Source organism: Ochotona princeps, chromosome 4 (genome assembly GCF_030435755.1).
Source record: "Ochotona princeps isolate mOchPri1 chromosome 4, mOchPri1.hap1, whole genome shotgun sequence".
Lineage (NCBI taxonomy): Eukaryota > Metazoa > Chordata > Mammalia > Lagomorpha > Ochotonidae > Ochotona > Ochotona princeps.
The window spans coordinates 45465397-45486965 of NC_080835.1; the positions used below are offsets into that span (position 1 = coordinate 45465397).

Below are 21569 nucleotides of genomic sequence, written 5' to 3' on the forward strand. Positions count from 1 at the left end.
ACATCCAACATTGGCAAGGATGGGGGCTTTTTCTACATTTTCATAGCTCTACAAGATGAGGCTGCCTACTTCCTATCAGCCATGGTCATTTGCTGGATTCCTGGTTTTTTTGTTTGTTTGTTTTATTATTATTATTCATTTAAGTTCTACAGCCCAGAGCAACTCTTTGGTTGTAGCAGTGTACGCACAAATCACAGAGCTTTGCTGAAAAACCAGTTGAGTTTGAAAGAAGTCATTGTGTTCAGTAAAGTCTGACCATAGTTTATGTTTTTGACTTTTATTAAGGCATCGAGCTGAACCAGTTAGAGCTGAGTCTCTATGGTGAGAGAGAGCTCAGGACTCTCCTATTCCTGGACTTACTTGTTTAAGTATTGAGTCTGCACTAAATGACAAGTGCTGATATACACAGCGGTAAACCTACAGACATGATCCTTGTTTACATGGAGTTCAAATTCCATTGTGACAAAGCACATGTGTAACTGAATACATAGACAAAAGCTTTGTGAATATTAGTGCTTTTGGGAAAAAGGCTGGGGCACTTCAGGTGTTAAGTGGGGATCTGATTTAGACTGGGTGGGTCCAAGAAGGTGCCATTTCAGCTGTTCAATAAGTAGGGGGAAACCGTTCCAGGAGGATGGAGTAGCAGGTACAGAGGCACAGGGGCAGGAATGACCTCAGTGTAGTCAGGAAGGCCTGGGATTCATCCTTGGCTAGATGTCCCCAGAGCCTGCTATATCAACACATGCCTTGGCCTCACCTGCCTTCTTTGTTAGCCACCTTTGTTCTTCATTTCTCAGCTACCTAACACTCCCCACCTTGCTGGTCCTGCTAGTCCTTCTGTTCACCCTCTCACTCTGTGTCTGATGTCCTGCTTCTCTAGCACAATCCTTAATCTCTCCAGCTTCCATCTTATTGCATTATGCCAGTCATCAACTAGAGGTAACTGTTGGTGAGATTCCCTTGGGAGAAGCCATTGGTCAGTGGGGCTGATTATCACCCTGGAATTGGCAAAAACAGAGTGTAACCCATTGATTTCAGTGTTATTGGCAGGGCCAGAAATGGCAGGATAGATGTGTTGAGTCCCAAGTCCCTATCTTCTGTTCCAAACGTACGTAGTGCTGAGAACTCAAGGCTGTAACAAAAGCAGATGCTGCTCTCCCCTGTCCACACAGGGGCTTCCTTCTGCAGGAGGGAGGTGGCTGAAGATGGCTCTTCCCAGGGTCTGTGAAAAGAGCCTCAGGCACCTATTGCTGGGGCAGGCATTCTGGCAGACAACCTGTCCTCAGCAGTCTGCTCACCTTTCCTCCCCCTAAAGCAAGTGCACAGGAGAAGCCAAGTTGCAGCAATCATCATTGTTATTAAGAAATAGTAACAGAAGCAGACTGAGGACACCCACTGTTCCAGGCACTACAACATGGGCTTCCAGAGCCCACAGCCCTGGTGGAACCCACTGTCTGTGTTCTGCAGACCAGAGACTAAGTAACCTCAGGTCACCCTTTCTCAGGCAGGCCACAGTCAGCCTATATCCTGTCCCTGTCCATGGTGCTTGTCCTCCTGTAATTGCCACCCCTGCAATGCTCCCGTGAGGCAGTCCCAAGGCACTACATCCCTTACCACGCTCCACACAGGGTGGGATTGAGGCTGCAGAGGGCAGTAACATGTCAAAGTGACATAACAGCAAGGGGCAGAGGCCAAATCTCAATCCAGTTCTCTCTGACCCCAAAACTGTGGATGTAGGGGTGGGCATTTGGGACAATGGTTAAGAGATTTGAGTCTCAGTTCTGTTTCAGATTATAGCTTCCTACTAATGCACACCCTAGAAGGCAGCAAGCAGTTGGGTCCCTGTCACGTTATCAGAGATCTAGATTTAGTTTCTGCTTCCTGTCTTCAGCTCAACCCAGTCCTGGCTGTTGCGTACATGTGGGGAAGGCAACCAGTAGATGGGATCTCTCTCTCTCTCTCTCTCTCTCTCTCTCTCTCTCTCTCGCTCTCTCGCTCTCTCTATCTCTATCTCTATCCCTTTCACGTAAGTAAGTAAGTAAATGAATAAATAAATAAAATTTAGGTGCTGGCATTGTGTCACAGTGAGTTATCTGCTGGTGTCCCATATCAAAGTTCTGGTTTTAGTCTTAACTGCTCTACTTCCCATCCAGCTCCCTGCTTATGTGCCTTGGGAAGCAGTGGAAGATGTGCTTGGAGAGCTGGATGGAGTTCTAGACTCCTGACTTTGTGGCCATTTGGGGAGTGAACCAGCAGATCAAAGATCAGTTTCTCTCTCTCCTGCCCCCCCCCCCTCTATATATATATATATTTCTTTCCTTCAAAGAAAGAAATCTTCAAAAATAAAGATTTCAGAAAAATCATAAGTACAAAGTGTTCCTCCTACCCAGTTCAGCCAACTTTGCCCCTCCTGCTGAAAATCTATGACTTTTCTGTGCACATTCAGCAGATGTCATGTGTCCAAAGAGCTGGAACCACATTTTGCAAAGGGAAAGGAGAGGCTGAAGCAGGCAATTGCAATGGTACCTGACTGTGGGAAGACAAAATAGGGCTCACAAAGCAAGGCAATCCAACTCATGGAAGAGGGTACCATGACATTAACAAACTACTACCTGAAGAATGCAGCAGGGAAGGCGGGATGGCGTGGGTGTGTGATTGTATGTGGTATGATCTGGATTCAGACAGGAGAAATCATTCTGTTCCTACACACAGAGATGGATAATCTTGCTTTATCTTACACCCAGACTTATTGTTATAAAAACTGCCAAGTTGATAATACCTGGAAAGTGACCACTACTGTCCTCCCACAGCCCCTAATTACTTTGCCTCCAAAACCACAGTCATCAGCTCTGTCCAGGTATCCCAGATTCATCTCACAGACAGGAAGCACCAACCATTTATGTGCTGATTGATTGACTGGCTAAGCAGCAGTCCATTAATTGCTTTGAATCCTATTTTGAATCCTACTTTATTCAACAAGTACTTGCAAAATGCTTACATGTATCTGGTCTTGTGTTAGGTGTTAGAGATGAGAAATGAATGAAATACAATTTCGCCCCTCTGGGAACACACATTCAATTAGCAAGACTAATCTACCAGCAAGTAAGCTGTGATGTTCAGAGCTGTAGCATCCAGAGCAGTGAGACACAGATTCTGTCCTGAGAATTAAGCAAAGATCCCACAATGCAGGAGCATGCAGTCAAGGTCCTAAGAGGTGGATATTTTTTAGCTAAAGAAGGAGTTGTAAGGCATTCTAAAATTAGCAGCACAGGCAAATCTTATAGGGACGAAAGAAGGTTACATATTTGGTAAGATTGAAAAGTCAGGGTACCTGGAATGCTTGTGATAAGAGCTTCAAGGTATAGCTCATTGACATCAGGATGCAAATTCGCTTTTCATTGTCTTGCAAAATCAGATCACTTCCAGCTCAACATCCTTTTCATGAAGGTTGATGAGCAGTTTAATATCCTTCTCTTTTTGGCATCCCTGCCTACACTGGAAAGTGGAACATCTGGATCGAGGACCCAGGCCAGGAGAAGGGTGTCTGCCTGTTTTTCTGTGGCCATCACTAATCCTTGCCCAGAACTGTGTGGTCCATCTGGACTTCTCTGCATGAGTCAAGTTTATCAGTAGTTTCTCCCTCAAAGGCAAAGCTAATATGGATGTTGATTACAAAATCTCAGGTCTCTTTTTTTGACAGGGTAGAGTTTATGGATGGAGGAAGCAGGTACCTGAGTTGCTTTCTGTGAAAGACTTAGCAGTAAGCACCAAGCTGTGCATGTATGACTTAACAACCACTCTGCTGCAGAGGTACATATCAGATAGAGCTCGTTTCCTTTTATGCAGTGGACTTGGAAGACAAGATGAAGAGATCTGGATCTCTCCATGGCCGTGTTGGCTGGCCACCAGTGACCTGCTTTCACTGCACACAATCAGGTGTGGACACTGACAAGTGATTCTGTGTCTTCTGCAGGTGTGGCAATGTGGCGGGAGTGTGGAGGTCCTGCCCTGTTCACGGATTGCCCACATCGAGCGAGCCCACAAACCCTACACAGAGGACCTCACCGCCCATGTCCGCAGGAATGCCCTCAGGGTGGCTGAAGTCTGGATGGATGAATTTAAAAGCCATGTCTACATGGCATGGAACATACCCCAAGAGGTACGGTGTCCCTCTGGGGATGGGTTTATTGGGTTTGGCGGGAGGAAAAAGTCATGAGATTAAAATCTTCTTCCACCAGTCTTGTTTGATTCACAGTAGAGGGAACTTTGTCCCTCAAAGCCTACCACATGTGAAAGGGCTGATTAAGAAGCTCTAAGCTATTCCACAGCTCTCCTCCATGCCCGGACAGCATCCTGGCATAAGAACTTCTAACCTTTGTAACTTCACTGTAGACAAGCAAGTTGGACCAAGTAGCTCCAAGTTTCCCTCATGTTCCCACATCCTTCATTCTCTGATATTAGGTGTTTCCTAATCTTGGAATACAAATATATCAGCCATGATTGAACTTCACAAAATGTTCCTGATCCTCCCTATAGATGACACTGAATCTTCCCCATTAAATTTGACTGGAACAATGAGGAAGAGCCTTATCCCACAAGGCTTTCTCAAACCACACAGATGGGGCTGAGATGCACTCCCACAGGGGCCTCCATCAGAGAAAGCAAAGACTGTGGACATTGTCCAGGCTGCTTCTCATCATAGAACTTCATTATTGCCTTCTACTCCTCGTGATTTCTCTGTCCACCTACACTTAAGAAATTCAAGAGAAAAAGTCATGTTTTTTCCAGTAACTTTGCTCAGCCTTGCCACAGCTGCTATGGAGATGACCTCGGGCTGCTGAATCGGAAAAACCAAGCAGAGGTTGGCCACAGAGCCTCCGCTTAGCAGCTTGTTGTGTACCTGGAGTTCATGACTTACACTGCATTTTGCGTGGAATAGAGCCTTTGACTACATGACCTCTTTCTTTTCTCCAGGTACCTAGCCTTCCCTTGAGTCCTTTAGAAAGCCTTTGCTCTATTTCTATGAAATGATTGATCTTTGCTTTAAGTGTCCATGTAAATTCCAAGTTCTGTGAATGTTCCACCAAGCTGCTTTGCCATGTCTAAATGATTGATAAAGTAACCTGGGCCATGGGTGGCATGTGTTTTTAACAACCTCCTTATTCTCTGCTGTTACTGACATGGAGAATGGCACTTAGGTTGGATTGCAGCACCTATAATCCATGAGTTTTTAGCAGTTGAGAGAAAAGCAAAGAGCCAGAGGACAGTTTACCACAATGAAGCAGCCTCAGGATCGCATCCAGCCAATAAGATTGTTCCTAGGGAAACTATAGTGCCTTCTGTGCCTTCTGGCTTCCTCTGTCCCTGTGGTATTGAATCACAGTGTCTGTTTCAGATTGCTGAGCCCTGCTGGGAGTGTCCTTGGTGACAAAAATACTAAGAACACTTGATTAACTCCCCAGGAGCTCACCAGTGAAGCATCATGTCTCCAGGTTCCACCTAGGATTTGAGTCCTGTCTATGCTCCTTCCCCCCTACCCACCCCCCCACACACACGCACACGTCTCTCAGTTCTCCAAAATCTTCTCCTATAGCCCTCATTGCAATTGACAAATGCTGAAATGGACAACGATCCCATGAATGGTGAGGAAAAGTAATTGGAAAATGATAAAACTCAGTACCTACCTGTGACTCTTCAAGAGAGTAATTCAAACCAAATCAAGTGGTGATAGGTTTGGAGTGGGCGGGGTGGGGGGTGAAGAGCAGACGAATGAGAGCTGTAAGTGTCCAAGACAAGGCCTCGGGCAGAGAGGATGCCCTGGTTCCCTCTGTGTCCATACTCCCTCTTCTCTCACTCAACAAATTTTTGCAAAGCTAACAATTTGTCACCTCTCATTCATTTCTCAAGTCACGTTCAGGTATTCAAAACTGCCGCTGCCAGAGTCAACTTGAGCCTTCGCACTGCCTAATGTAATGGGTGCTTTAAAGGCTTTAACCTACAGAAATCCACCTTTTCCTTGAAACTTGATAGTGCCATGGCTGCGCCACTCCACATTCTAGAATGTCCTCATCTCTTGGCTTGCTCCCAGCTCCCAGTGGGCTCCTCTTATCCCCACTGGGTGCTCTGTGCTCCTGGGGACCCACACTTGTCCGGTTGTTCTCATTACACACAGTCCCTTGGGTAATCTATTCTGCTCTGGGGCTCCACTGCAACCCATATGTTGACGACTTCCTAACACATCTCTCTAACTCTGCCTTCTGCCTTTGCTCTCAGACTTGCAGCTCCAGCTGCTAACTGATGTCTCCTCTGCGGTGTTCCCCCTGGCACTCAGACTAGATCTTACCCAGCTGAGCACATCTTGGCCCCAGATTCTGCTCCTGTTCTCTTCTCTCTCATGGTGCCACCATCTGCCAATATGAACTTGGAACTGAGCTTGGTTCTTTGATGCTCTTCCCCCATCCCCCATTTCATCAGACACCAAGCACTTCCTTTCTCTCACATCTATGCCCAGGTCCTGTATGTCTCTCTCAACAGCCTCCACCTAGTTTCCTGCTTATATTAATACCCTCTTCAAACATGCCTTCAGAATCCCCAAGTTACCACCTGCTAATTCATTACAAGCACTCGTGCCACTGCCCTGTTTCCCTGTTTGAAAGCATTGCCTGGCTCCCCTGAGTACAAAACCAAGTACAGTGTCCAGTGTTTGGTGAGCATCCAAAGTGCCCAGGCTCTCACCTCTGCCTGCATCTCCGGGCTCTCTTCCCTTACTCCTTATTTTGGAATCCACATCTACCACACATCCTATGGGAGCTGCCCATGTTCTGCTGTCTCTCACCCTGTTTGTTCATTCTATTCTCTCCGTGTGGAATTCCCCACTGCCACCCTCCTCCTTAACACTGTCTCTCCCAGCCTCCTCGCAGCGCACACACGTACACACACACACACACACACACACCTCTCTCTTCTAGTAGACTCAGCTCTGGCAACCCCTATTCTGGGAAGTCAGCCCTCTTCCTGTACAGGAGTCTGTCACAGCACAGCCAATATGTAAAAGAATGCTCTGGCATCTGAAATTTTTTTCCTCTCCTGAGATTATGGCTTTGTTGCTTTGGGCAGGGCCTTAGAATCCATTTCTGGAAAGTTCCTTGGGGATTCTAATACCCACCCAGAACTGAGAGCTTCTACCTTGACCATGACTCACTGAGACAGATTGTGTTATTCATATTTATGTCACCAAACCTGGAACCAGGCAGAGACACAGTAAGAGCTCAGTGAAGCCTCACTCTGCTTAGCCTCTTGTGGAACCCTTTCTCCACTGGTCAGTGGGTCCTAAGAGTAGACGTCTAAACTACTGCCCCAGCATGGCTTGGAGAGCTGGCAAAAGACCCTGATGTGGGGAAGGGGAAATTGGTACAACAGTTAAGACACTGCTTACGTGCCTGAATTCAAATGGCAGTGCCTGGTTCAAGTCCCAGTTCCTCTGCTTCTTATCCAGCTTCTTGCTCATGTACATCGCAGGAGGCAGCAGATGATGGTTTAGGTAGCTGAGCCTCAGCTAGCTAAATAGGAGACCCAGATGAAGTTTCAGACTCCTGGTTTTTTTTTTTATTAATTGATTTTTTTAAAAGATTTATTCACTTTATTACAAAGTCAGATATACAGAGAGGAGAGACAGAGAGGAAGATCTTCCGTCCGATGATTCGCTCCCCAAGTGAGCCGCAACGGGCCGGTGTGCTGGCCGATCTGAAGCCGGGAACCAGGAACCTCCCCCTGGGTCTCCCATGCGGGTGCAGGGTCCCAAAGCATTAGGCCATCCTTGACTGCCTTCCCAGGCCACAAGCAGGGAGCTGGATGGGAAGTGGAGCTGCCGGGAATAGAACCGGCACCCATATGGGATCCCGGCGCGTTCAAGGCGAGGACTTTAGCCGCTAGGCCACGCCGCCGGGCCCCAGACTCCTGGTTTTGGCCAAGCCCAACTCTCTCTGTTGTAAGAATTTAGGAAATGGGTTAACAGATCTCTCTGTCTCATACACACACACACTTTCAGAAACAATTAAAATAAATAAAAATTTAAAAATCCAAAGATCTGGGTCTCACCCTCATACGTATGGAGCAGTACATCTGTGGTGATGCCAGAATCTGAAAAGTTCTCCAGGTGAGGTTTAAGGGAGCGCAAAGCTGACCTACACAAATTTAGCTAATCATGCTCATCTTTATAAACTCACCTCTAGCATAACCTACTCCAAGAAGCATTCTTTGACTGCCTGCCTGCCTCCTTCCCTCTGACCGCCCCAGCTGTCCCACACTGTGAGATGGCCCAGGGCCTCCTTCCTCTCTGTTTCCATCTGCGCTTCACACTGTGAGGGGTATCTGTGTGTCTGTCTCCTTTGGAGCCACCCTTACACATCCTTGTTTGTATGCATGGTGCTTAGGACACAGCGTGACACATCAGAAGCAGCACTTGGTAAAGGAGCACTGAAGAAGAAAGAGGAGGGCAGAGATGTGGCTGCCTCCTGCTCTCCTGTTTGCCCCAGGAAAGAGGTTTACCAGCTGCTCTGGATGTGGTAGTGCCCTGCCCACTCATACCCTTTGCTCAGGGTTGTTCATTACTAACTCACTCTGCCTTTCACCTGCAGTATCCCAGGTGCAAATGCAAAGCTGGAGCTCTTTACCCCTGCCCAGGTGGCTGCCCAGAGTAACCCACTAGGTTCATATGTTGTTTAATCAGTCCTTGACAACTAGAAAGTGCTAGGTACAGGTGAATTCCTGTCGATATTCTTGTTTATACCCTATGCAATCTCTTCCCCCACCCATGCTTTCAAATGCCTTTACTGGCAGTCACCCTCCACTTTTTTCCTGCTAAACTGAGTCCTTCTCCAGTCTGTGCATGGAACAGAGCTGGCCTTCTCATGTGCTCTTTCATAATATTCCAGCCCAAGCTTATGAAAAACCAAAGAAGCCTCCAGCATTTGGATCCTTCTACTTGGATGTATTGGTAAACAGCAAGGCAATCTGCTTGCAGCAAAACTTCAAATATTTCCTTAAAGCCACATTCAGTAACTCCAGGCTAGTCCCACATCTCTTGTCCAAAGACAGGCAAGGTGCCAGGGAAGCTTATGTAAGTGCCTGGGTGACAGCATTTCTTTAGATTTGGCTGCCAGGAATTGCATGACTATGTGGCAGGAGAACTAGGTGCCTTTGATGTGGCTTGGCTTATTTGCTTCTGAGGACTGCTAAGACAAATTACAACAGACTTCAAACCCTACCATCCAAAGGGCCATGCTCCTGCCAACTGCTGTAGGGAATAATCCTTCCCTTCTTCATCCAGCTTCAGTGGCTTCCTGTCTCCCTCTGCTTGTGGATGCATTAGTTCCACCTTCGCTTCTCTCATGTGGTCTTCCCCACTCCGTGTCTGTGTGCTCAAATACCCTTCTCTCTTCATTTAAAAAGTATCAATCATTGGATTTAGGACTCACCCTAAATCCAGAAAGACTTCATCCTGAGACTTTGAACCACTTCTATCTGCTATGACTCTGCTTTCAAACCAAGTCACCTGCAGAGGCTCTGGTGGGCACCGGTCTTGGAGAAGGACACTGTTCCAGCCACCGCACTGTTTGGCAGGAGAGGAAGATGTATCTATTGTTTTCTGATGATAGGGGCCGCAGTGACCTCTGAGGAGGCCTGCTTATTTCTCATTGTATGCCATGTGCCCTGAAGAAAGGCAGTGCAACTCATAACAAACACCAGAGTGGGGGTGTTGAACCACAACGAAGGTCAAAACCAATTCTTACATAGAAAAGAGAAGGGACCTGCTATCAGAAATAAAAGCTGAGCTGAAGACTGGTTCTTGAGCTTCCTGTAGTTCAACTAGATGAGGCTACCTGATGGCTCATGTGTCTCTCATCTTTTCTTAGATCATAAGATCATAAGAAAGACTAACTTTTATCTGATCCTAAGTTTAGGAAGGTGTCCCATGGGAACTCAGAATTGTAGAAAAATACGAGGTCTTCCCAAGACAGGTTCTTCTCATGGACCCATACAAAGTGAGATACACTGTTAATCAGTAGTCATGGAAAGGGACTTACTGCAGGAAGAGAGAGGAATATGCAGCTCCAGGGCAGCAGCGTGCCATAGAAGGAGAAAGTATAGAGAGATGCAAAGGGTTAATACCTGCAGATCTCTTGAGGTGGGAGCTGGGGGCTGGTCCCAGTTAACACCACTTCCTGCATTCACTGCCTCACAACTTGTCTCATCAGTACCATTGAGGCATGGTCCCAGATCTAGGAACTCAGAAATCAGTCCCAGGCTTCCTAACATTAAGGAGCAGAGTCCAGCCAGAAAAAGACCCTGGGCAGCAGTTAGGTAGCAGACAAATGGGCCATTAGGAAGTACAAAGAAGGTGGGTCCTGGCTGGAATTGTTCCCCAGGGAGCCTGGGACTTTAACCTTAAGCTGTTTGTAGGTTCAGATGTTTGAATTACCTGAACTCTGCTGGACAAAAATAACTCTATTTCTAAATCTAAATCGTCTTTGACCCCCAGCCCCAGTCTGATGCCAGGAGCTTCTAATCATGTCCACACAAATGTAGCCATTTGTGTGGTGTTTCTCAAACTTGTTAGACTGAAACTATCAATTTTCTGATCTACCCGGCCCCAGTGTCAAGATCCCTGCAGTTGATGCCAGATCTGGGGACTCTCCCAGGCAACACGTGGGCTATAGCGTGAGGGAAGAGAACTCTACCTCCTTCATTTCACCTGCCATTGCTCTGAGCTGAGTCTCTTGGGACCCCACCTGCTCCACAAGTCTCTGGCTCCAGCTCACCTGGTGTCTTCCTCTGAGATGTTACCATGTCTCCATCTGACACCCAGCTCCTTCTCAGCCCATTCTGTACCCTGTTCAGCAGCTTGTGCATGCCTTGGAATTCTCAGTGTCCTCTACCCTGCTCTAGGACCGCAACAGACACAGGAAGCATCTCTGTCCCCCTCACTCATGCTCACAATCCTGTCTCCAGTGCTAGTCTACTGCTGCTGCTCCAGTGTCCCAGGGGCCTCCTTCCTGACGTTCTTGGGAAGAGAGAGACCCAAGTCCTTCCTGCACTAGTACCCTTCAAGAGAGAGTCTTATGGAGGACATAATCTCAGAAGACAGAAGGGTAAGGTACTCTGTTTACATAGGGTACGATTATTGCGTTCAGATCCGCTGCACCTTGCATTAGCTGTGACGCTTCAGCTGAGTTACTAAATTGGCTCCTGAACCTCTGTCTCAACTCCTCATCTGTGGCTGAAGATCCTGTAGTGTTATAGGTTTAACCAGGATGATACAGGTGCATATGTGTGGAAGGAAATAAATGAAACCACAGAGGCATAAAGAACATAGCCTTGCCAGTCAACAGCATGACATGGCTTAGTTGCTATGATTCCTAGGAACAGTTTAGGATTAGGATCATCTCATCATCACCTCTTTCCCCTTTCTGTCCCTCTCCCTCCATAGCTCAGAATCTCTCCACTTGCCTCTTGAAGTAGAGAAAAGTCTTACTCACACTGCACTCATTCATCTGTACCCAGACTGCAGCTTTTGCTGGTATTTAGAACAAATCTAAGAACTTGGCATCTTTGTTTCCCTGTGGCTTTTGCTGGCAAACCCATTCATGCTGTTCTCATGTTTCAGAGTCCCAGCAAGGCTGCCATGGGGCTAATGTATGCATGGGTTGAGTTCACTCCCTATACATGGATTGCGGGGGAATCCAGGCCACACCAAGGTAGAGTCTGGAGAGAACTTGCAATTTGCTGGCGGCCACATCTCTGCCTCTGCTTCCCGGCACAGGACTCAGGGATCGACATCGGGGATATCAGTGCCAGGAAGGCTCTGCGGAAGCAGCTGCAGTGCAAGACCTTCCGGTGGTACCTGGTCAGCGTGTACCCAGAGATGAGGATGTACTCAGACATCATCGCCTACGGGGTGGTAAGCAGCCTGCCTCCTCGTGCTGCCATTCTGACACAGAACACCAGACTTGCAGAGGAAAGGGAAGGTAGGGAATAGCTCTCAGGCCACCTGCCTGGGACCTGTGGCAAACCTGGGGACTGAACACCAGTACCTGGACTTGCAGCCAGCCTTCGCTTCCACACCTGAATTGCCCCAGTGCCTTGAGAGAGGTTCTTTTCTCTCCTTTGTTGTCTGAAACACTTTCGCCCTGGCCCCAAATCTGCATATTTTACTTGATAAAAACATACAGTGAAATACAAGCAGAATGCAAAGTAGCACAACAAACACTAGCTCTTCTCCCAGAGGGGCCCTGTGGTTCCATGGACCATCTCAATGGCTCTCCCAACCCACCCAGCAGCTGATGGCACGTATGGCACCACCCTGAAAGGAGTTCTGAGAGGTGGAGCCTCAAGAGATGCTGCCTCTTCACGGACATATGAGTCCCCCTGTGGATCAGCACAGAGCAGTTCTTCTAGGTAGGTGGCAGAGAGAAGGGTTTGGAGTTGGATAGGTCTAGTTCAGATCTTGTTCAGGTCATATATTTGGATCTCAACTTCTTGATCTATTAAATGGGTCAAGTAATGCTGTCCTCTCAAAGTAGCAGAAAGTCTAAGGCATATAAGGTATTTTCTAAGGTTGAAATACTATAAGCATGATAAACTTGCCCAGTTTTCCCAGGTCCCTGCAGCTCATAGGATGCTTCAATGATAACGGTTCAAGCTGTAGCTCTCTCACCTGCTTGGTGCTTGTGATCTGAACATACCATCTTCTCTGGGGCAGCTGAGCCCTTGAGGCAGGTCCGTGGGTTGCTCGGATGAGGAGACAGAAGCAGAAGTCATTTGCCTGAATTCACACAGAGAAGCAGCAGTGAAACAGGGCCTGCCACAGCCTCCTGGGTGCAGGCTTTGGAGAGTGTTCCCCCTCAGACTTTTTCTGAAAACCAGAAGAAGGAACCGAGGCTGCATCCTTACATTGTCCTGTGGTCAGGGCTGAGCTCAATGCCTCTCCTGGCAGGAGATACTGAACACAGAACATTTGCCTGGGAGCAAGCAGAGCCCTTGCTGAGGAGTTGGGCCCACTACTACTGATGGCACTTCCTATCCTAACATCCTGGGATTCTAGAAGAAACAGAGTTGGAATCCCAGAACCTTCCACACCCTAGTCAGGCAATCTCTGTTTTCCAGGAAGCCAGCCTGAAGAGGGAGTTGTATTCTCCCATGAGTGTTCTATGGCATGCCCAACACATCTCTCCAACAGAACTGCCCAGTGTCTTCCTGCATCTCCACTTTTCAGGCTCATACAATTTGCAAGCCAAGAGACAATCATAGCTGGTATTCCCCAGCTGCTAGCTAGGGCCTAAGATCCTGCTGTCCCCACAATAACACATTGCACGGTTATCAGCCCACCAGGCCCTCTGCCTCAAAGATGCATCCTGAAAACACTGCTTTCTGGGCACCTTCCCCCAACTGTAGGTGCAGCTGTACCACTAGTGGATCCAGTCCCCAAAGGATGGTTTTGCTGCTGTAGCTCCAGAGAAACTGGTGGCTTGAATGCTATGAGAGTCAAGACAAGCTTCTGGACTCGTGTTCTCAGCAAGCTGTAGGCTGGAGCTAGGCAGGATCCACCAAGCTCACTAAGACAAGTAGAGAGAGTAGTAGCAGTGGACATGTACATGTGTGGCCATCGTATCATTTTCTTGGCTAAAAACATCCCCATCCTTTGAGAGCAAGGGCCTCACGCACATTTCACACTAGGTTTATTATATAGCTCAACGATGCTAGTCCTGGAAGTGGTTGCTTAGTCAGAAAGTAAATGGCACATACAGCCTCGTGATCACAATCACAATCAACCCAGTAGCCAGACTGTTTTCCCTGTAATGCCAGAGCTGTCCACTCTCCATCCTAGAGGGCTAAGCTGTGCTAGCCATCCCTTGGCTGGATGGAGCTTTCTGACCCAATTCATTTTCATCTGCCAGGCCTCGTTCAGGGCCCAGCAAGCTCCTCTTCCCCCACCACAGTGTCAGCCCCTGGGCTCTGACCTGAGCAGAGATGTGCTGCTTATTGAAGAGCATAATGAACTCCTAAGGGGGATGGCAGGGTGTAGATGGGCAAAGCAAGTGGCAGCTGCAAGAACAAGAGGATTCACACAGTCTGAAAAACCTCTTGGGTAATTGCTTTTATTTTAAATGGGAGACACCAGATAACTTTTCAAGGGCACAGTTTCTTCTTACCTTGCCTGTTCAAACCCATGTCCAAATTGCATTGTGCAGGTCAAATAATTTCTGACACTTTCTGTCTGTAACTCATTAATCTACTAGTAGGTTCCATGAATGGCTCCTTTAAGAAAAGGCTGCAGGAGTAACAGCAGCTAAGAACTACACATGCACTGTTGCCAGGTCCCTGTGCTAAGCAATTGTAGATGCTGTTTCACTTAATCCCCATAGTAGCCCTGTGAGACAGGCACTATTCTTATCCCTATTTCACAGGCAGGACAATAGACAGGAAGGAGTTACATGACTTTGTCCAGGACCACACGATGGGAGCCAGGATACCAGCCCAACCTATGTTTCCCAACCACTTCAATAGACCACCTGCTGTCAAGCAGGAGGAGAGATGACACAGGGGTGCCTTTGTGAGAAGATACCTACCGCTTCGCCCAGAGGCTGCCATCAAGAACTCAGGGGAAGCCAAGCCTTACTTTTGTGCTGCAGTCCATCAGAAACGCAGTAGTCCTGTCTGTATCCATTCTGCCTCCTCTCTCACCTGTGGCCTTTGTCTCCCTAGATTCTGGCCTGCAGGCTCCTGCTCTAGTCAGGATTGTTGAGTTGCTAGGAAGAAAACTACAGTTTAGCTGGTTCAAGTTAAGATGGGAATGGTATGAAGAACCCACAAACACTCTGAGCACAAGGAGATGAAGTACAGCTGGCCTGTGGGCACTTGACCCAGGAGGCCACAAGAGCCACAGTGGGGACAGAGTGGCCTCTCTCATCTCTAATTCTGCCTGCCTTGTGCTTCACCTCATCCTAGATCACAACTTGCACAGGATCCAACAGGTCCCCTCCCTTGAGTCTCAATGGCTTCATGATCTAGTACCCACCACCCACTGCCCACAGTTCCTGGGTTTCATTTAGATCCTGATCCAGGATGAAAGGATGATGGGATGGTCAAATTCCAGAAAGAGAGGAAGACAAAGGGAATGATCAATTTCTCCTGAAACTCTCGGCCAGTGCCCTCCGTGGTCTCCTAATCTTCGGCTTATGAGCCAGACTACATGGCCATAGCCTGTCTTGTCCAGTGGGCTTTAGCCAGAAAGGGGGAGCTTGAATTTTTGTGCTGTTACCCAATAATGTTTAACTGCCATAACTCTGTCCATGAAGCTAGAGTTTAGTGTAGGAGACACTGCAGTCTTCTGCTCCTATTCTAGCCCTCTCCTCTCACATTCCCCAGACTTCTAGTTCCGGAGACCCTCTGCAAGTGGGTACCATGGGGCCTAGCCAAGTCCATGCTGGATCTGCAGGAGACACAGAGGGTCTGGTCCCACGACACCTTCCAGGGCTAAAAACACCTAACATGTTGCCCATTCCCCAAGGCTTTCTAAGGGAAGAACTTCTCTCAGGCACTATTTAAAATATATGTGAAAGACAAGTTTTACAGAAATGAAGGGAGAGACAGAGAGAGTCTTGCATTCATTGGTTTACTCCCCAGGAGCCACAATGGCTGGGACTGAGTTGATCTGGAGGAGAACCCAGGAGCTTCTTTCTGGGTCTCCCATGTGGATACAAGGGCCATCCACTGTTACTTTCCCAGGAGGTAAGCAGAGAGCTGGATGGGAACTGAAACTGCCAGGACATGAGCTGGCACCCATATGGGATGCTGGTGCTGTAGGTGGAAGATTAGCCTGTTATTCCACTGCCCTGGTCCCTCTCAGGCACTCTTGAAAAATGTTATGCCGCGTGTGTGTGTGTGTGTGTGTGTGTGTGTGTGTGTGTGGAGAGAGAGAGAGAGAGAGTCCTTGTGTGTGAGTAATGAGACTTCCAGGTGATTGCCCATTACATGTGGGCTCTTTGTGGGCTAAGTTGTGGAGACATCATTGGCTGGTTACCTGCAGTTATGGGATACCATCCAGAGTTGCAACTCATTCTTCGTTATTATGGTGGCATATCACTTTGAACGAGTGACTGTTTTTATGTACGTTTTGATTGAAGCGTAATGCATATGCAGAAAATAGACTGGAAAGGAGAGGAAATGAGGACCCTACCCTCATTTGGTATGTTTCTCTTATCTGTACCCAGACTATAATGGCTTCTAAACCCTAGCTCTCTGTTTAATGAGATACAAGTATTTCAGTCTCCCTTTAACATCTCTAGGTGAAGGGAAAAGCTGGTGCTGCTTGGTTCCACTGTGTCAAGAGACTTTGCGTTGATCATAGAGTCTCAGTGGGATGGTCACGTCTCCTGGTTAATACACTTACTTTTCTTCTTCCTTTCTGTTTGGTGTGCCCATGCCCTCTCTGATGTTCAGCTGCAGAATTCCCTGAAGACTGACTTGTGTCTTGACCAGGGCCCAGACACAGAGAATGCTCCCATCATGTACATCTGCCATGGAATGACTCCTCAGGTGAGTCCCCTCTTCTGGGAGTACATGTGAATGTGGAGTGGGGAAGAAGAGCTGAATCTCGTCATGGTGGTCAGGGTGCGGGCCTCTGTGCTTTTCATTAGAAAGTCTCCTTCTGAGCAGAAATAGTTGTACCTGCCCTGCCTGTGAGGAGGTTGTGGGGGTGAATGCAAGGATTCCAGGGCTCCAGGAGTGCAGAGAAAAGAAGGAGCACATTTCTGAAGCCTCCTATGGGAACACATTCAGTGAATCTCAGGCCTGGTTCTAGCGTTTCCCAAGTGGGAAGGAGTCTAGGGACTCCCCAGGTTTCCTGATGTCAGAGTCTCTGCAGAATGTGGTGTGAGGGTCCTTGGGCAGACCCCTAGAGTAGGTCGATGCTAGGGCTAAAATCATAACTATAGGATCCAGTTCCAACTCTTAGGACTTTCTTGAGGTAAAGAATGTTGCCTTAAAAATTCCCCATTCGTAGTCCAACCTCAGATGCCCAAAGAAAATGCTACAACAGGCAAGAGAAATGATCTACTTGCTCACACAACAGACCGTTTTTGGCCAAGAACGTCACAGGTGACATGCTCTGGGTTGATAACATGTCCAGAGTTTATCTGAACACCAGAACAGCACAATGATTTTCAAAGGATTTGAAGATATGTGTATTTGTGCAATTGTCATGCTGTGTTTGAAAGAATCATTCCCTGACTAAACATAAGACTGAATAGTTTCTTTTTGTGTCTGTACCGGGCGTATGGGTAGTAAGACTTCCAGGCAATCGTTCATGGCGATCCTACCACCTTGACCTTTTGCTGGGCTAAGTTGTTGTAATGCTGACTGGTTAATGGTAGGTCAGCAGATATCCTCACACTGTCCAACTCTTTCTTCATTGTTACAGTGGGCTTGTTGAGTGGACAACTATGTTTATTGAAGTGTAGTATATATATAGAAAATGGGTAAAATGTCAATGTGCAGTTTAATGAATTTCACAGAGTAACCACAACCATGTAATGAGCATCCAGATCAAGAGCAATGGCAAGCAGCCTGGTTTTGAATTTCACATAGTTAAGAGCATATATTGTGTTGAGCTCTTTCTTGCTTTCATCACTGTCCTCATGAGATATATCTAGGCTATTACATGAAGTTATAATTTGTTCATTTTTATTACCATGTGCTACTCTATTTTATGAGTGTATCATAGTTAACCATCTATTCTGCTTGTTAATGGATACTTGGACTATTGCTAGTTGGACATACCACAAAGACTGCTACTAGGAACAAACTTGTTGTTGTCTGCTGGCACACATATATGCCCATTGCTTTTGGATTTATCCGTGGAAGTAAAATTGCTGAGTTATAGGATTGACATGTATTCACTTTTATTAAACACTGTATCAGTCAGCTCAGCCTATCTAAACAATAGAAGTGCATATCCCACTTCTGAAACAACAGAAGTGCATATCCCACAGTTCAAGGTACTAACCCATTCAGTTTTGGGTGCGGCCTCTTCCTGGCTTGTATTTGGCCTTCTTCCCACGGTCTTCTGAGGGAGAGTGAGCTCTGGTATCTCTGTTCTAAGAACACCAGCCTATCAAATCAGGGCTCTACTCTTCTCACTTAACCATACTGGGAAGATTTAGAAAAATGAAGTCTGCCTGCATTGCTGAAGAGGATGGGGAGAGAGAGTTTGTTTTGAAATGAATACCAGAAATATGGTTCATGATCAGCAAGTGATGAATGTGACTTATGTGTAGTATAAGTAACTGAAGCCAGGAATAAAGTTGGGACTACACTAGCTAAGACACTGCCAATTCTAACTGAAAAAGAAAGTGGGATAAGATGGAGGCAAGCTATTGAACTTGCAATCTACAGGATTGGGCCACAGAGCTGTTCAGCTGAGACTGTGTGCTATTCCTCAAGAAGAGGGAAAATAGGGAAGGTGATTAAGACATAATCAAGGTCCAGGTGGTGTGACCGTGACACAGTTCCTTAGGGTGACACTGCCACTTCAGTAGGCCTGGATGGCAGAACACTGAGCCAGAGGATTATTCCTGATCCCTAAGATTGAATGGAACTTACTGTGCTAGGTTTTGGGCTTCCATGGGACTCTTCATACCTTTCTCTATTCTGATCTATTTTTGGATTGGAAATGCCTGTCCTAGGCCGATCCCTCCTCTGTGTTTTGGAAGCAAATAACTTGAGTGATTTTGTTCGTCATTAGATGTAGAGGAGTTGTGCCCTGGGATGAATGATCCTCCAGGTCTCACTCATACTTGGTGTAGATGAGGCTTGCAGATTGAGTTGGTGATGGAAGGAGTTATGATCCCTGGAGCTGTTAGATGGGATAAATGTATGTACGTGCCATAAGGACATGGATCTGTGTGATTAGAGGTAGAATGTGATACCCTGCATTGTGTTCACTCCCACATTTGCATGGTGAATCCTAATCCTAGCAAAGTTTGGAGGAAGGAATTAATTAGGGTAGGGCTAATAAAGGTAGACTCCTGATATGCCAAGATTAGTGTCCTGAAGGGGAAGCAGAGGACAGCTTCGTTGCTGGCTTTATCTCTGCCCTGGGAGGACATGGTGGCAGGACAGTCATCTGCAAGCCTGGAAGAGAGGTCTTCACCAGAAGCCAAATCTAGCAGCATCCTGTGCATGGACTCCCAGAATCCAGAACTGTTAGAAACCAGCTGTTTCTCATTTAAGCTACCCAATTCATAATATTTGGTTGAGGTAGCTCACACCAACAGATATGCTGTGTAAGAGTTCTTTAGATTTGCTGCACCAATTCTTACTGCACACATCATTTATTATCTTCTCACCAGCATCTGGCATTCTCTGTGTTTTTAATTGTAGTGGATGTGTAGTGGTATTGTGGTTTCAGTTCACACAGTTTTGATTATTAATGAAGACAAACACCTAGTCTTCCAATGTGAGACATCCCCATTTTGTTCTTGAGTGTGGGCCAAGTTGGCTAGCTCCCAGATAATTGGTCTCTCTGTAAGTTGTCTCGCTGGTTTCTAGTACTTGTCATCTTACCAGGGGCATCAGATACATGTTGGTTGTTTGTTCAGCAAGATGGTGGGTGTTGGCCTGAGCAGAGGCTACCAGTTCTCAGACAGATGCAGATAATTCACAATGGGACAGTCTGCATTATGTTAAGAGCATGGAGTCTAGTGCCAGCCTGGGAACTTCTGCTTGTTAACTTTTTGCAAAGCTTTTAAAATGCGGGCCCATTTTCTTATTAATAAAAAGTAGGTTTACAATGGCATATCCTGTAAAACTGATTCTGAAGATATATTTAAAATAGTGTCTGGCAAATTGTAAGTGTCCAAGAAATACTAGCTATGTATAATGCTATGACAGTGCTACCATGCTTACCTCTTATTGGGCCTGATTCTGTCTCAGTACAGATACCTGCAAGGACCTAGCTGCGATCCACCTCAGGTTAACTTGCACCATCTGCCATGGGTTCCTGCCCCAGCCAAATCTTCCTCATTGACTGTTGGGGCATCACTGGGTTGCTATAGTGGCAACAATGCAGTAGAGACCAGGAAAGAGCAGTGAATGGGCATCAGGAAGCCTGAGTCCTGGGCTTAGTCTTGCCCCCCCACTGAAATGTTATCTCAACTTTCTCAGGACCTTTATTTTACTCCTTATTTGAAGTATAATTTTATACTAAAGTACATAAATCTTACTTTAGTATACACTAAACTGTCCCCTTCTAGCTCAAATCATCACCCTAAAAGGTGTCCTCATTTGTCCTCTTGGTCACCATCTCCACCCAAACACATTGGCTGTTTTGATCTCTCTCATGGTTGATTTGTGTCATTGGGGTCTGTCTTTCTGCACATGGTGAAGCTGGGCTGGGCCACCTCTAGGTCCAGCTCTATCAGCTCTGACAATCAGCTTGTTTCTAATCCCTTTGTTCTGGAATGTGCTTGGTCTAGAAAACAAGCCTGTGCTGTGTTTACCAGGAAGGTTGGGAGCTGCCACATAAACCAGCTTCTTGATGTGGCGCTACAGCAGGTCCTAAAGTTGTGGATCCCCCTCACTCCAAACCCACAGAACTTCTATGTAGCTGAGCTGTGCAGAGAACAGTGAGGCCTGGGTGCCCTCTTCCATAGTCTGCAGGGCCTAAGGTTAGGAGACTTGAGACCACCTTAGATTGTACACATTTCCCTGAGCAGGATGGTCCCTGCTATGGATGGAATTTGTTGAGATTTGCCTGCCTGGTGACCTGAGAGAGCCAGAGAGCATTGAGTTGTTGTGTCATTGGGCTGTGTGTACTGTCCTGAGTTCGTAACAGAAAACACTGAAGCTTGGGATGAGCCAAGGGAAGGAGAGAGGATAAGGCATCTTGGAGCCCTGGAGAACTAGGTACTCCTGTTCACTGCCTCATGCAGGGTATGAGAATTCATGTTACCTGAGGTTGAAGTCAAGGCATGTCTTAAAAGGATGCTGTTCAAATGCAGGTGGCACTGAATCCCCTCAGACTTGGCCAAAGTCGAACACTCAACATACATTTCCAAGGACGTTTTTCCCTCCTGCTGGAAAATTTCAGCACACTCTTTCTGGTTACCATGGATACACAGGACAAGGAGAGCCCAGGGAAGGTCATCTATGCTCAGATGGGGTCTACCACATGCAGTTGTGCAGGCTGCATACTGCACAATTCCAGGCCAAGGATGAGGTACCACACAGTGTTTTCTGGAAAATATAGACCTACCTAAAGCAACAGTCTTCCTGACCTCTGGAATGAAACTGGCCCTATTCCTCCCTGAGCAGCACACTCTGTACGAAGCCTGAAACTGTTGGAAAACAAGCGATAAGCAATAGATAGTGGTCAAGACCTATACTATTTGCATTCAAATTCAAGCCATACCAGTGACTGGTTGAATTCTTTGGATAGCTATCATAAGTTCTCTGTGCCTCAGTTTCCTTACATATAAATTAGGGAATGTAGCAGCACCCACCTTGAGGGA

General features: G+C 46.9%; 1 protein-coding gene across 1 annotated transcript in view; it reads left to right on the forward strand.

Annotated features, from left to right (window-relative positions):
• GALNT18 (polypeptide N-acetylgalactosaminyltransferase 18) overlaps positions 1–21569 on the forward strand; it is a 328258-nt gene that overhangs the window by 267842 nt on the left and 38847 nt on the right. The window contains exons 7-9 of the mRNA XM_004593782.3: positions 3974–4159; positions 11822–11959; positions 16501–16596. Coding sequence (XP_004593839.2) covers positions 3974–4159; positions 11822–11959; positions 16501–16596 — 420 coding nt within the window. The remainder of the gene's footprint in view (positions 1–3973; positions 4160–11821; positions 11960–16500; positions 16597–21569) is intronic.